Source organism: Sparus aurata, chromosome 17 (genome assembly GCF_900880675.1).
Source record: "Sparus aurata chromosome 17, fSpaAur1.1, whole genome shotgun sequence".
In the NCBI taxonomy this organism is placed as follows: Eukaryota; Metazoa; Chordata; class Actinopteri; order Spariformes; family Sparidae; genus Sparus; species Sparus aurata.
In genome coordinates this window covers 16,207,591-16,224,139 of record NC_044203.1, presented here as the reverse complement: position 1 = coordinate 16,224,139, position 16,549 = coordinate 16,207,591, and the positions used below count along the sequence as shown (strand labels likewise).

At 42.5% G+C, this 16,549-nt stretch overlaps 1 protein-coding gene across 2 annotated transcripts; it reads left to right on the top strand.

Moving 5' to 3' along the window:
• The first annotated feature begins 3,938 nt into the window (after positions 1–3,938).
• On the top strand, positions 3,939–13,969 carry nrsn1 (neurensin 1). 2 transcript variants are annotated; one of them, XR_003981235.1, is made up of 7 exons: positions 3,939–4,068; positions 7,787–7,902; positions 8,113–8,205; positions 8,357–8,475; positions 8,803–8,990; positions 11,001–11,171; positions 12,694–13,969. XR_003981235.1 is itself a non-coding variant. In XM_030394380.1 (6 exons), exons 2-6 carry the CDS (start codon positions 7,804–7,806, stop codon positions 11,102–11,104), a joined length of 603 nt encoding a protein of 200 aa, XP_030250240.1. In that variant the 5' UTR covers positions 3,939–4,068; positions 7,787–7,803; the 3' UTR covers positions 11,105–13,969. The 2 variants fall into 2 exon arrangements, 1 of the variants encoding a protein (XP_030250240.1); XM_030394380.1 differs by having other exon boundaries at positions 11,001–13,969.
• The last annotated feature ends 2,580 nt before the right edge of the window (positions 13,970–16,549 follow it).

Genomic DNA, 16,549 nt, shown 5'->3' with positions numbered 1-16,549 from the left:
TTAGTATAAATGCTTCATTGTTTCTTTTGCTCCATGACTAATAATCTCTCCCGATCCGCCCCCAGCCCGCCACCCCATCTCGCTCTCTCCCCCTAATGAGCTGTGGTCTGTTATCAGTCATTACGGGAAGCCTGATTATCCAACTGGCATTCTGCACACGCTCACAGAGAACTTCCTGAAGGTGACCTTTTCACGTCGCCATAGAAACCGACCCTCTCTCCGCTCTGAGATGCTCAGCTTGTACACAGAGCGAGAGAGAGGGAGAGGGAGAGAGAGAGAGAGCGACAGAGAGAGAGAGAGAGAGAGAGAGAGAGGGATGACGGAACATTTTATTCCAAACAAAGGTGCATTTGTACGAGTTAGCACACGCACAAGATGATGTGGCAGCGCAGATTGTGTTGTTAATCAATGATAGATAGTTACTAACATACCTATTATTAAAAAGCATTTCCTTATTGCGTCTTATTTTGCTTTAAAATTGGACTGTAAAGGTGTGTTGGTCCTCTGGACTGAGGGAAGACACAACACACACATACGACCATATATTCCTCAAAATACTTTGGAGGGTTTTTTTTCATAAAACAAAAAACGGTTGTAATAGGTAAGCTGCAAAACCTTGTAGATACGCTTTTTTTTTTGCCCGTGATCTTATGTGCTATCAGCCACTTATTGTTAATCATGAAAAGGCAAATGATATCTTATACATTATACAGTAGAATATACACTTACATTTCATTTGATGTTCTATTGAGCAACCATGACTTAAAATTTAGCATACATAAAACATCTGAAACACTTCATGTTACGGTCCTCATAATAAGCATTAGTTAATAGACAATAAGGCCTTTGTAAATCCTTACAAGATACTTATTAACATTAATAAGACTGTAATAGAGTTATTAATAGTATTACACACATTTATTTTCAAATACTAAGGCATTTATAAGCACTTATAAGAAACTTGTTAACAGTAAATAGGGTGTTTTGACACAACCTGAGTTTCTATGCTAGCTTTATAGCTCAGCTTTTTTTGTTGCTTTAATAAGATTATCATAGATTGATGGCATGATAATAATAGATGTCTTATCATCCAACAATAACCATGTCTATTATGGTATTATTTATAATGATTTGATTCATGTTAATAAGCTTCTCATAAGGATATGAGGGCCTTTTTATTTATAAATTCTGTTTATTATAGGGGCCTATAATATAAAGCGTTAGCAAAACGTTTAATACTTATTACTAGATACATCATTTTCCATTTAATCAGAAATGTGAAGTAAACAAGGATTGCTAAAAAAAAAGCCTCTCCTCCTACAAGCCCACTGAAATGCTCCTCTGACGCACGGAACAAAATGGCCTCTCCTTCGAGACATTACAGCTTCTCTTCAACTCACGAATATCCCCAAGATCATTGTCATGGCGACAGCTGCTCCCGACCTTCTCATTTCCCTTCACTGCCTCCTGTTCAGCTGATGTTTTGTGCATACTAAGCTCTCCTGATCCGCCTGCTAACAGAGACATGTCATTCACCTTCTGCCAGTCAGCTGTCAATCCTCACCTATTTGCCTCAGCTCATCATCCGGCCCAGTCACCTTTCCGGCCATTCGTAATCAGTCTCAGTGTAGCTGCCAGTCCTTCTCAGTTTTTGTCAATTTGTTGCCTCAGTGATCCTGCTTTTGTTCTGTACCGTGTTAGCTCTCTCGGTACTGTTTGCCCGAGGTGACTGCCCTTTCACCGCTGACTTCATCAAACACACTCTACCTCCTGAGTCTATGTTTTGTGAATCAGAACTGCAGAGTTATAAATATTTCAGCTCTCTGAGCAGCCAATTGAAAATTAATTAATGTTGATTGATGTTGCATAAGTACAAGTAGGAGTCATTCTAGCTGTCACACAGTCAGAACCTCAGAGAGGGAAGAATCAGAGCAGTAATTAATCCCCGGCTATATTTATGTGACTCAAATGAAGTTCCAAAGCCAGACACAAAGGAAGCCAACATTTTCCTGAGGATAATCAAGGATATCAAAGGATATCAAACACTTTCCAACACTCATCTCCTTCTAGTGGATTCCAGTGCGGCATTCCGCATTTGGGCCAACCTGACTAGCATTATGGCTAACGGCTAATGGCCTGGTTACTGTCCAAAACAGAAAACATCCATTTCCCACAGCCATCCTGATCTTGGTGCTATGAAAAGGCAGAGTAAAACATGTGGTTGCATTAATAAGTAACCAGGTTTGTTTAGTGATCTAGTGGAGAGGATGCTGGTTTTGATCCATCTCAAGTACCGCTGGCCAGAGGAAACACAAACACAACACCGGAGCACTCCTCATCAAGTGAGTGCGTCCTTCACTATTGTTTTACCTCTTTACTGTATCACTCTCCATCTCTGCCTTCGCTGTTCTTTATTTATCTATTACAGTTTAAACAGATATTCCAGTTAGCCCACCGTTACCTGGGGACGGAGACCTGGAAAAACAATGCCTCTTCCTGTTTCTGTTCAAGGAATCTGAAAAGAGTCATTACGTTGCCAAATGTTGCTTCGGTGCCAGACAGCTTTATTGAAGTCTATGGAAGATGGACGGAGAAATTTATGAGAGTTAACGACTGAATATTTTTATTGACACGGCCATTGCTTGATTTGGTTTTGGAAAGGCTTGAAGTGTAATTGCAGTCTTGTCAGTTTGTCAGACTGTTTGATCACAATGTTATTAGCCCTGTCAATCATGTGTGTGGGGGGGTATTTCTTCATTAGAAATCAAAGGAAATGGACATGTTGGGGTTTAGTTTGATTCTCCACGCATCTCCCATATAATTCAAATGACTGACACCACAGTCTGGCACCAAAGTAAGATTCAGTGACTTGGCGGCCCTTCCTTCCTTGGCAGATTTGCTTCCTTCGTGACGTTATGCGACCTTCAGTTTTGCAGGAAGAATCGAACTCGATTGGCAGGCAGATAGTGTAGTGAAATCAAGGTTTATAGGGAACCAATCTATACATACAGCAGATGGTCTCATCTTTCTAAAGCCATCACTCTGTGCAATTGTTTTTTGCTTCAGAACCATCAATAGAGGTAAAACGTTGTCTATTGCCTGATTATAATCTGGGATGATACCGAGGCTCACCATTCACCATTTGTCTCAAACTACCTAACTCACTGTACAGAATGTACAAACTCACAGAGGTAATCAATTCTGCCACCACAGCTCTATTAATCTCTATTAATCTACTAACGGTTGGCTTCAGCGTTCAAAAGAAATGGACATGAGAATACGTGGTGCCGGGCTTTGGAGGAAACGCTTATTGTCTAATTCTATTACAGTCAGCCCACACGGATGATGATACCCGTAAATCGGCCTGACCTGTAAAAAAGTTCCACTCGCTCACTCACTTGTTTTCTGACTTCGAGTGATTAAATCATGGAAGCTGGTTTATCGTAGTGTGTGTCGTGACGCGTCACTTGAGGTCCTCGGACCTTTTTGTCAAGAGGGCCGCTGAGATGATGACTAACACTTCCTTCAACAGTGTACGTCATTGACGGGGCTAAAAATAGACTGCCCAGGAATGTGACTGGAATCCTATCCTGTGTACAGTGTGTGTTTGTGTGTGTGTGTGTGAGTGTGAGTGTGTGTGTGTGTGTGTGTTGCACTACTGTGTACCTGTGGATTTGGGTGCACGACTTGAAAGCCTTTTATTTACCTCACCTTCTATCTATCTATCTATCTATCTATCTATCTATCTATCTATCTATCTATCTATCTATCATCTATCTATCTGTCTGGCTGTGTGCATTAATTCATTCATCTAGACACGACTGCATCTTGAATGGATGTCTCTCTGTTCAGCTATACAGTATCCTCCTGCCTGTTTATTTATATTCGCCATTGAATCATATTTTGTCATGGATGTGACGCATGCGCAGTAGACAACGTGAAAATCTGAATCATCAACGGAGAGAGAGGGAGGGGGAGAGAGAGAGAGAGAGAGAGGTGACTGTAGAGTGATGGGACCCGGCTAAGGGAACAGCAGCGAGTGATCACTCTCCGAGCTGCTAATGACAGGTAAATGGCGATTTAAATTATCTTAAATCATATGTCTGGAGTTGCAGAGGCTCGGCCGGATTGTTGAGTCCATAGATAATCATATCGGGAAATAATATTTCCATGCGCGGACGGCTCCAGCGGTGTCACATCCTTGCGCACGGCAACCCTCTTTGCACATCTGGAAGGAAAGCGTTCATTCGGAGGAAAATGTGGGAAACAAATGTTGTTTGTAAAACTTTGTGTTGACACCTTCTCCCGGGTCGCTTGTTCATTTTTTATTTTTCATTTTAAGCGTTTCTGGCGTCGGTGTCATGATTAAACGGGATTAAACTTCTTGTACCCGAAGATGTCATCCTTTTTTGAGGATGACATTTTGCAGGTGGTAAAGACGTCAAAGGAGACGATGTAGTTCGGATGCAAAGTCAAACCTTTTTTCTTGAGTTAGAACTGGAGAAAAAAAAGCGTGCTGTGTGTCTATTTGCGTCTCATGGGGGGTTGGGAGGAGGACGAATGGATGAGGTCTGTTTTCAGACAGGCGTCACACATTACGTCTGTGTGTTTTCCTGCTGGGCTGAGAGCTGGATGGTAATAATGGCGCTCAGCACCACGGCCAGCTCCCGGTTCAGCGGTTCACAGAGCGTGTTGTGGCTCAGGCAGGGTTGCATTTGGATGGCTGTATCGACAGGATTGTGATTTTATTTGAATTGATGTGGGTGATGATCGTTTTTAGTTGGATTTCCTTGTGTGTTTGGAAAAAAAAAATGACATATTACTGGAGGATACACCTAGATGAGAAGGAAAATGACCTTAGCTGTCAGCTCATCTGAATGTTTCCTTTTATAATCCAAGAACCTGATATGACATCATATGCATTTTGAACACCAGTCCTTATATTTGTTGGTATATTGGTTTGTTTTGGAAGTGTTGCTTCAAATTAGCCACAGTTGGTGTGCGACATTGCAGCCATCTTCATCAGTCAATTAAATGACCTCACCTTTAAGTCAGGTTTGCCCATTTACTGTGCGTTGCTCGTACATCTGATTCTGTATGCTTATATATTGTTCTTGAACCACAGAGGGTCAAGGGCATAACAGTTATGTTTGACATTGTGATGTGATAATGTTGCTTAGGGGGAGCATGTTCAAATAAAAGAGAACAGGTCCGAGGAGGCTTCCCTGAGGGACACCGTATTCCACTTCACACAAGTTTGGACACAGTTTCACAAATACTAATAGAAAATTCCCTTTCTGTCAAGTACGAGTGAAACTGTGAAACTAAAATATGATCAATTGTATCAAATGCAGCAGTAAAGTCTAAGAAAAACAGAACAGCCACATTGTTTGAATCTTGAATGTTTCACACTGAAGTTCAGGGTTCGAATGGAAATAAATGAGGCCTCAATTGAGTCCATATCTTGTAAAGTAATCATAATATTTATCAGTCTTTCATATTGCACACACATGTCTTAAATCACATGCAGATATGAGTACAGAAAGACTTCACAGTATCTGGGCAGAGCCAGATGTTCATGAGAGTCATCAGCAGGTACAAATTAAGCAGTAATATGATGAACACGAGGTACCAAGGAACAGTGTGCCTCATGTTAATGCGGCAATTCACTCATCGCACTCATATTATCATATCCGCCTGAAAGCCCGGCGTGTCTCGTGCACTGCGAGAATTCATGTTTGGTGATGTGAGACAGTCTCGAATCTCCTCTGTACCTTTCTGAGCATCTATCATCTGCAGCTAACAAAGACTGTTAGAACAGAATGCGTCCCGTCAAAATTACCCCCATAAAATGTTGGGCATCAACTCTTACCTTTGTGCTGGTTGAGAATAAGTTGAGCCTAAATCAAGTGTTGAGCACACTGTAAAGACTTTTGAGGACTCTGCTTGACAATGGAATCATATAATACATGTAAATGTGTGTGTCAGCTGTCAGTGACAAGCAGGAAATAAGAAAGACACTTGTGCCTTAAATACTGGATTCATTCATATTAAGACTTCAAAACTGACACTATGTCCACAGTTTTAACACACAAGTCACGTGCAATGACATTAATGGCCCAAGGTCAATGATGCTCTTCCGTGTTTTAGCTCCTCTGATTTTTTTTCCAAGACGACACCAAACACTTTAATGCACATCATACATCAGTAATTGCACTTTTATGTTTATTCTAACTAATACGCAAATAAATACATTTGCAGAGATAGTTCCCCTGAGCACAAATGTATTCCCTACAGTATCAATAAGACAACAACATTTTTGGGTTATCATTTCATTTTCTTCTTCCTCAGACGTATGTAATCACTGCTTCTTTATTTTACATTACATCACCCACTCATCTAGTTGATTTACACACCAATCTTGTTGAACCGAAAAAGCCTGGTTTTGTTCCAAGATTTGATTTGGTGCTTGGTTACAGCTGAGAGCAGTCTCTACGTCCATTTGTCACAAGAGCACAGGGTGCTGCTCTGGGATCATAACATATCAAGAAGAAGACTATGTCACTTGAATGCATTTCTCCACTTTTTTACTTCTTTTGGCATATACATCAAACACTGCCAATGCTGGGATCAATGTTTTTTATTCCCGATGCTGTTCCCTAGTCTATTACCGTCGTGCTGCAACAGAAAACAGCAGCTGAGATTTAGTGCTAGCTGGCAAAAAAACTTGAAACATAGTTATATGTGTTTGTGTAGAGGCACTGAGCTGTGAAATGCCTCTGGAGCTCAAATGGATACTGAGGGAATTGCGAGTGTGAGTATAATAACATTTGCGAAAGTTGATGTTTTATTGGATTTTTATGTTTTTTTTTTTTTATCAGGATGGAAGAGGTACTCTTGTAGCAACGAAACAAAGAAAAGAGGTATCCAGTATAATGTGTAAACAGATGAAACAAAATAGTGAGTTACTGTGCATTTCTTGAAGGAGTTTTATGTATGCACTGGGTGTATATTTGTATGATAGTTGTTATATTTGTTGGTGCACTTTGAGGCCCTGAAGGTGCAGAAGCACAACAAGATTTCACAAAACACAGCAGCATTTCACAAAATAACATTGTAAGGTGATGTTTTCTGTAATGCTGTTTTGTGAAATGTTGCTGTGTTTCATGAAATTTTGCTGTGGTTTGACCTTCAGGGCCACTGTAGAATGGCCAACATGATCCATTACTTGTACTGTAAGACAAAAGGCAGGGTAGACTGTGTACAATCTGTCCTTACCTTACATCTTGTATGACACCTTGTAAACTGCAACAGCTCTGACGCACAGAATAAAAAAACGGGTTTCGATGTTATGATTTTTGAACGATGCACTGTATGAAAAGAAGAGAAGGTTAACTCTGTGCATGTCGGCGCAGTCTCCATTCGGCCGACACAATATTAAATCTAACGTGGAGGGGCCGATGTAATATTTCATGGCTTATTTCATCAAGGCAGACAAGGAGAGACGCATCATTAATCTCAATGTTCCGAGGCAGCCATGCCTCCAGTGCGGCGTTACGTAACTTTCTGGTGCTGTGCGTGAGGGCACGTGCTCGTGTGTACGAATATATAAACGTACTGCACAAGTGTGTGCACATGTTAACGCATGGGCTGTGGGTGGTTTCTTCAAGCGAGTGTGCAGCCGAGCAATCATGCATGCATGCGTGTGTGTGTGTGTGTTTGTGTGTGTTGTGCATGTGTGTCTGTCTGTGTCTCTGTGTTTGTGTGTGTGTGTGCTCTGAAACAGGTAGACAGATGTGAAGGATGACGTCTTGCTCAGAGATCTGTGGGTCGGAGTATGCTGAGCAAACTCAAGCCAGCGGGAACTGCCAGCAGTATGGAGTCCGCTCCTACCTACACCAGGTTCAGTACAGATACACACACACACACACACACACGTATACACGCACAAGAGAGGGAGATGAGTATGGAGCCTCCCTTCAACAAATATGCATTTACAAACCCCTCATCTCGACAGTCTCTTATCACCTGCATGTTTAAAACTTTGGGCTTTAGATCTCGATCTCTTGTGGGTTTTCAATGTTTGGAATGTCTCTCTGATCTCCCATCCAGTTTTACGAGGAGTGCACGGCTTCTATCTGGGAACGTGATGAAGATTTTCAGATTCAGAGATCGCCTAGCAGGTGGAGCTCTTTACTCTGGAAGGTGAGGTCGAACAAGAACCACGCCTCCCCTGCTGTCATTTGGATAGTCATGTTGTTCTTGTAAGCGACAATCTTCAATTACATAAAAACAGACTTGAGTTTTGGTGTAACGGGCTCTTTTTTTCCCCCACAACTCATTTTGTTCCTGCCAGGTCTGTCTCTCGTTCGGCACCCTGATCATGTTCGCAGGCCTCATTGTTGTTTTGGTGGGTTACGCCACTCCAGCCAGGATCGAAGCGTTTGGCGAGGATGATCTCCTTTTCGTTGACAGGTAGAGGAACCATACTCGGATGGAGTTTTTTTATATTGTTGTACAGCAATTCTGTCTATTTAGCTTAACAAAATAAAAGGCATGTTGTTTCAATGGAATGCCTGTGCAGGTGATGCAGCCTTCGATCACACATGCACAGAAACTGGACAGCTGGTCTTTAAGCCTAAGTTAGAACAAAACTATTGCATCAGACATTGTATCCTACAGCTTCAAAGTTTTAAAAGTTTACACCTTGGAGCATCTGAATAAAAGTCAAAACAAAGTTCGGAGAATTGGTGATACAATTCTGATGGATGCCGCTAACAAATGTTCTTCCTTCTCAAACAGCCACGCCGTCAGTTTCAACCGCGCGCTGGATGTGTGTAAGCTGACCGGAGCCGTGCTGTTCTGTGTGGGAGGCACCTCCATGGCTGTGGGTCTCCTGCTGTCTGCCTTTGCCAAAAGCTACTCCAAAGAAGAATTGTATCTGCAGCAGAAGTTTAAGGAGAGGTTGGCAGATCTGCACGCAACAGTTGGTGAGGTTTAACTTTGTTATTATTAGGGTTGTGTCGATGCCAATGCCAGCATAAAAAAATAGGCCTCCAATACGGCCTAAAAGGCTGTAATTGGTATAGGCGAGTGCACTGATTCGATTACACACTATTTATTTATGAGGAATGGGGCCCTGTTGCTACCCACTAGCATCCTGTACACTAGGGTTGGGCGGTATGACGGTATTATACCGTGTGACGGTATAAAAGTGTCCACCGGTAGAGATTTAGCAATACCGTTTATACCGGAGAAAGAGCAGATGTCTGCGGCATCTCTCTAAGTCACTGTAGTTACACTGCCTCAACACACGGGGCACTGCAGGCACTGCAGCAGACTGCTCGGCGCGGTTGTATGAGCACGACGAAGAAGAAACAGCCGGGGTGATGACAATCCAGGGTTTTCCCTGCAATTATACGGCTTAGGTGCGGCGCCCAAGCATTTTTGCCTCCCGCCTAAGCAGGATTCTCCCCGCGCGTGACGGTGACGAGCGTCCGTCCGTCCGTCCCCCGGTTAGCTCCCGGCTAACGGCTACGAGCGTCCGTCCGTCCCCCGGGTGACGGAGTTGATGACCGTCCGTCCGTCCCCCGGTTAGCTCCCGGCTAACGGCAACGAGCATCCGTCCGTCCCCCGGGTGACGGAGTTGATGACCGTCCGTCCGTCCAACCCCCCGACTGACGTGAACGAGCGTTCGCACATTTTCTTTAAAATAATGTTATGCTGCTGTGAGCAAATAAAAATAAAAGAGGAAAATGATCAAATGCAACAGTATGATTATTTTAAGCCATTAATTGAATTTACAGGGGAGAAAAAACATACCGCGATATAAACCGTTACCGTGATATGAAATGACTCATACCGTGATATAAGATTTTGCTCATACCGCCCAACCCTACTGTACACCTGCGTGCAACTTAACTTATGCTTTACTGCCAAAGTAGCTGATATCCATAACGAGCAATTGACATCCATGGCATCCACACAGGGTTAGTAGCATCATTCATTTCCGTTTCACTCCAAAATGGAGCACAAGCACTCATATCACGCTCATATCCGTCCTACAGTACACGATTTCGGGTTACCTTCTCGAGTCCACTCCAGGTGTATCCTTCTGCCCTCGTGTCTGCTTCCACCTACCTCCTCCACATATGCCTCGGTATTCCACCACGGCATTTTCCTAATGGATTCCATGTTGGTACCTGTCTGGTGATATTGCCCTTCAGCTTTCTTAGAGTGTGGCCGATCCATGAGCATTTCCTTCAACTGACAAGCACCTGTACTGGCTCCTGGTTTATTCCCTCCCAAAGGTCTGAATTTTCGAAGCTTTCTGGCAACCAGATTCTCAGGATTCTTAATACTTCCTTAACATAGTCTTTGTTGTGCACCAGGTTTCAGCTCCGTAATGCAAGACAGTTTTGACGTGACATAACGTGGTTATTTGTAGTTCAGTCAATGTTGTTATGTCCCTGGCCATCAATATTCTCTGTAAGAGATTTTCAGTACCTCTGTTAGTGCTTACAGTGCTTGTAATATAGGGCTGTTAAGTAATCATAATAACTTAATGCACAATATTTTATTGAAACACTGGCATCAGCTCAGTACTACAGTACCAACACAAATTTCTGGTATCCGAATCGGTAGCAGGAAGGATAATTGGTATTAATCATTTCTACCTTTCATAACACATTATGGAATGAACATGAATAAGGCCTGACAGTAAGGAGGTACCTTTAATGGGGTTCTCTGTTTACTGTGACACAACAGGTGAATAACAACATAATTTAGTCAGTTATGATCACAAACTTCAGCTCCTCTCCCGGAGTACAATAGGAAAAGGGAAGGAGAGAGACATCATATACAGTATATGGTGGACCCACGAAAATGAACGTAGCATTACAGAGACTGTCTCAAATGTTCCACGTACTGACTCTGGAGGCTCAAAATGTGAGGTTAAAACTATCTTAAAAGATTTCGTAATTTGTGTTTTTTTGGCACAGGTACCCCCATAATGAGAGCGCCGACCCCTGGAGAGGGAAAAGTTCCAGTCACACTTTCCAAAGTCCAGAACATCCAGCCGACGTCCACAAAGTCAGAGACCTGACAGAAGTCCACATGAAGGCATACAGTGAAGACGCATGTGTGATGATCGATTGGTGTGCAGACTGTGCGTGAGTGTCGATTCCATGTGTGCATTTTCTCTCCTGAAAGGTCAGCTTACATGACTGATAGTATTGGTTTCTTAATCTTTGTTTGCTGTTTGACATTAGAGCCGGATCTTAGGGTTATATAAGCGCAGAGTAGAGTATAAGCGCAAAGTTTAAGTCTGCCGTTTGAGCACCAGGTCTGGAAGCCCTACCCAGAAACTGAACCAGAAAACAAATCAATAAGAAACACCCGCCGAACAACAACATCAGAGTTTCTCTGTTGAGAGGGTTCGCAATTTGTAAAAGGGAGAACGGTGCTCATGCTGGAGGGTTTGGAGCAGCAGACGCAGTGTTTGAAGTCTGCGATGATTGACCCCCACACGCAGAAATGATCAAAAGAAGTACAGAACACAACAACCATTATCTCTGCTGTGTGTGTCAAACGGCATCGCGGGATTAGTGTGTCTACGTGCGCAGTACTTTGTGTGTACAGTGTGTACATGCATGTGAGAGCTGTCAATCAAAAACCGCACAATGTGCCCTACACAAGTTTTACTTTATCAACACTTCTTTTATGTACTGTTTACACGCAGCAACAGGCCAAGAGCAGTCTCGACTGAGACTCGGCTTGGAGTTGAAAAATCATCAGAACAGATTAGAGGGAAAAGCAGATTAGACAACAGACCTTAAGGGGAGCTTTCACACTGACATTTTCTCCTGCCTCGTTAGGCCTCCGACCTTGTCTCCTTCAGTGAATCTTCAGACAGACCAGACAAACTGACGAATGTCTACATGTCTATAGTCTGTCAGTTTAAAAAAAAAAACATAACCAAACAGATTTCTGTCTCATCACTTTGTTTGTTTTCTTTTCTGTTCTTTTCACACTCCATTACCCCTTCGACTGCCCCTCGCTCTCTGTCGGTGACGAGTGCCTCACCATCCAAGCGTGAACATTTTTGCAACTTTCTGAATCAAAATGTTGTCGGTTCAGAGTCATTAGCTGGTAAAAATAGGTGCAGGTGCTGCGTGTTAAAACGAGGTGGCGCCTCGGGAGAGACAAACAACGTGACAGGAGTGTTACATAACAGGGGGATGAGCGGGCACACTCTGCTTTTTGCGTGTGCACCGTCGCTTTCAGTCAGTCTGGATCCGCAGATGTGTTAGATACAATAACTGCCTTCCACGTGAAACTTGAAACTAGACTAGTTTGAAGTAAGCTGTATGCAACTTTAACTGGCTGCATATTCAATCGCATAGTACCGTACGTGAAGTTACATCGAGAAGGTTTTTATTTTGTTTTACTTATTCTGTAGAAGCTTTGCACTCACACACCGTAACTGACGTACAAGCACAACAAGCTGTTAAGAGACAATATTCACACGGGGGCCATTTTCCTCTATGATTTCACTCCCAGGTTGAGAAGCATGAATTCTGGCTTAATGTTATGTTGCTCTGTTCTAGTTTAAATATTTCATGACCCAGTAGGTAATGTTAGCATTCGACCACTCCCTAGCTAACCTTACCGTTCAAATCTTGTTTCTTCCAGGTTTAAAGAAGCGCGTTCAAGATGTGCACTGGTATTTGAGAATGGATTTCCTGGCTTTCCGCTCGTATTGCATTGAAATATCTCAAAGGTTACGTCAGCTGGGAAGTAGTTGGATGCTAACGTTAGCTGTTGTCTAACGGAAGCTTACCGGTCATCAAATATGTTGTTTTTCCCTGAAATGTGGCCCGATGCCCAGTGTCTTTTCCAGTGCTGATCAATGACAAAGTGGTGAACGATAACAATTCGCCGGACTACCCCCGTTTGTTTGACTTGCAAGCTGGAAGACAGCCTTACCGCACGTGACATTCACCACCCTGAGCCTGATGTCAGAGGGAAGATGGCCGCCACGTGAATATGGTCGATGGTCATGTTTTGCTGCTTTTTGAAAATGTTCGTCTGTATGTGTTATGAATATATTTTGAAAATATCTCGATCAAGCCACCTTAAATAGTTGTTTGTTGTTGTTTGTTTATCTTCTGAATTTATTGCACTCACATACAACATAAAACATATAAATACAGCTTTTATTTTTACTGTACTTGGTTAGAACAATGTTAAACTGGTAGTCACAGTCTAAGTGCCATCAGGCTACATGCCTCCTACAGTGCATCCACGCTGCAAGTCCTTCCAAAATAAAAACATATCCCAGCTGCTTTCTCCATGAAATAACACATTTGCTGTCTGCCTGCTGAGTGTTCATGTAAGTTGACCTTTTAATATTAACCTCCACTTTTCTGTCTTTCTACTTTTGCGTTGAACAATTCTGTGATGTCATTTCGACACACGGGGTCGCAGACACAACACGAACAGGTAGCGTTAACTACGAAGAACAATATACTAACGTTTGGAACACTTACTCCACCTCTTTTAAGCTGCAAACCTACAGTATTGAGAAGAAGCTGTTAAACCAAGCCCTCTAGTGCAGTCAGAGCGTTACCAAGTGATCAATAAATGTGCTGACTTGTAGTTCCACGCTGTGACTTGTGAGTTTATTTCTATCCTTATACTGACCAAAGCTGAGTTCTGCATTACAATTTCAAATCCACAATTGATATTTTTCTTTTTTTCTGCTTTCAATCTGACCATCGCAAAAGATGGCCTCCCAGTTCTAAATGTCTCCTGATGTAACAGTGGATTCCCCCCAGTAAAAGTACCTATTGGAGGTCGGATTGGATAAAGAACAAATATATATATATATATATATATATCAATGTCTATAAACAGTATGTCTATTTTTCAAAGAACACAATAAAACTGAAATATCTGCAGCTGAAAATGTCTGATGGTTGTATTTATCCTTTTAAACACGACGACACATCACCGACATTGTTCTTTACAAATGAACTGCAGAATGGTCTCATCACCACTTACATTCATCTTAAATTGTTAGCATACCTCCATGACTGATACTTCTTTAAACCTAACAACACAGAGAATAGTATTTGGTTAATGTTTCTCAGATTTATGTTGGCTAGTTTTATTCTTAAAGCATTTCATGGTACCAAACATCTGGCACATTTTATTAAAGATGCACAGGATGAAATTCTTTTAGCAGATACTTATAACTGATAGCTACCTCGTTCTTACCGATAAGATACCCGATAATTTAACATTTTTGCATTTTAAGAAGAAGCTCCTGACCTGCAGTTTTTTGCGCTGCTCAGGGTAAGAAAGGCTAAGATGTAGTGAGCACGGATGGAGCGTGCTGCGATCGTTCAGCTGCATCCAAATGTCCAGACTTTTGCAGACTTGTGGACTTTGTGGTGGGTTCGTGGGGAGACGGAGCGCTGAGGGCTGTCACATGAGGCCCTCAAGCAGACTCTCTGCTGACTTCCAGAGACTCCGCTTGGGGTGCAAACATTCACCGTACTTCACTTTCAACTGATGCCAGACATAACAAAACAAACTTAATATGAATGTATAAAACAAAAAAAACATGTCACAGTACGTTCGACTGAAGACAGAGCGGGCTCAGTCTGCCTCCAGAGGGTAGACATCTGGATTCAGCCTTCCACTCTTTTCTTCTTCTCCTTCTTCTTCTTCTCATTCTTCTTCCTGTTCTCTGTTTTTATCAGCCGATCGCAAACCAACAATAAATGTTCCTGCCTGCTGTATCTGAGTCCGAAGATGCTGCAACTGTTCAGTCAGTGAAAGCCATTTTCCTTTGTATCTTCATTTCTTACAAATTATGGGGCTGATAAAATTTTCTGGCTGGTGTTGTATATTGTGCATCCCTACTTTTATCTTCCTTAAAATTTACCTGAGTACCTGAGAGACAACTTTAGTTCAATAGACTGCACATGTTTCAGCAAAGCTCTTTCTTGTTCTTAAAGAGGAAGTGAAATCCCTTTTACTTCATAGAGAAAAACATTTTAAAAAAGGGGGGGTAATTAAAGGATTTGTTATAAACGACTCCAGACCGTCGATGGTTCCAACACACTGAGCCTTTATTACACTGTGTAGAAGCTCTTACTGTAATCAATCAGGGGAGTCATTTAGGTTGGGGAAGCGCAGAAGGGTGTCTGTGCTATTCAGAGCCTTATTAACTCTCTCTCTCTCTCTCACACACACACACACAGAATTGATGGTAACTCCAGAAATAGCACCTTGAGGATCATCACCTCGACCAGCCAGGCCGCATGACTCACCCACACCCCCGGCCCTCGCCTCCCCCGCCTTTCCTCCTCTGTGTCTATTGCTCTCTGCTCTCTCCCCCTGCCTCACCCTCTCTCTCACCCGTGTTCTCCCTCTGCTGCGAGATGGTGACTCTCAAACACATTGACTGCATGAATCCCAATTTCTGAACAGCTGCAGGGATGAGAGGGGCGGCAGGGCCATCACAGATGCTGAATTAGATCACAGTTCACACTACAGTTTCCTGCCTGTCGGAGGCGGTTTGTAGTGGATTTATGCAACCTCGTTTCACTGGAAGACAGAGAGGCTGCGATGACTGATTAGATTAAAAATAGAGGAGAGGAAGTGTTTGCTCCATCACATTCTAAATCTCATCTGCCGGCCCACCAGGAACCAAGCGGTTTCGGACTCGAGTCCGGACTTAGTTGCTTGCTAACCTTTTATTGTGAAACTACCTGATGAAAACTTCCACAGGTATTAAATGTTGGTGTAGAAGAAGGCAGATGCATAAAAAGACTGGCTGATGATAAGACAGATGGGAATGCAGTGCTGCTTACAGTGTGGTCATGCAAGTAATCTTCTATCCTCTAAGGATCCTTCAGCCTAGCAACATGGCCACCATCACTGTTTGTTTGTGCCTGATATGGAGCTAACTACGTCAACCTGTTGCAAAGTGCTGACTCCTCTTCAGTCAATATTAGAAACTACAGTATCTATTTATACAATCCAAAAGTGAGTTTCCATTTATATAAGTACAAACCTACAGATCTGAGGTACTAACCGATGCTACCTCATAAGTCAAACCTCACAATTTCCCTTACAGGGATAAATAAAGTCTTTCTGATTTGGATGCCTGATGAGTAAGAACCTCAAAATGTTGCTTATAACATAACATAACATAACACAACATAACATAACATAACTAGAAATGCACTAAGTAGACAGAATACCTCTGCCAAGGCCCAGCAGTCCCCTCGTACTAACTCAAAAATATCAGCCACCTTAGTACACATCATTGTTTTCATTTAGATCCAAACATTATTTCTTGAGAAATACAGAAAAATGCAGTGTTTCTTCGCAATTTTAAAGAAAGATAGAAAAATTGATTGGATCCGTCTATTTATCCAGATCCAGGGTCCATTCTGGGCTGAGACCCATCCACAGCAGGGTTTTGTGGAAATCTATTCAGAACCTCCTTGGTAGGGGTAACAGGTCATTTAGA

Excerpts from the sequence above, each read along its gene's own strand:
- nrsn1 (XM_030394380.1), top strand. The coding sequence starts at position 7,804 with ATGACGTCTTGCTCAGAGATCTGTGGGTCGGAGTATGCTGAGCAAACT. Across the intron at positions 8,206-8,356 it reads GGAGCTCTTTACTCTGGAAG|GTCTGTCTCTCGTTCGGCAC; the intron begins GTGAGGTCGAAC and ends TGTTCCTGCCAG. Across the intron at positions 8,991-11,000 it reads AGATCTGCACGCAACAGTTG|GTACCCCCATAATGAGAGCG; the intron begins GTGAGGTTTAAC and ends TTTTTGGCACAG.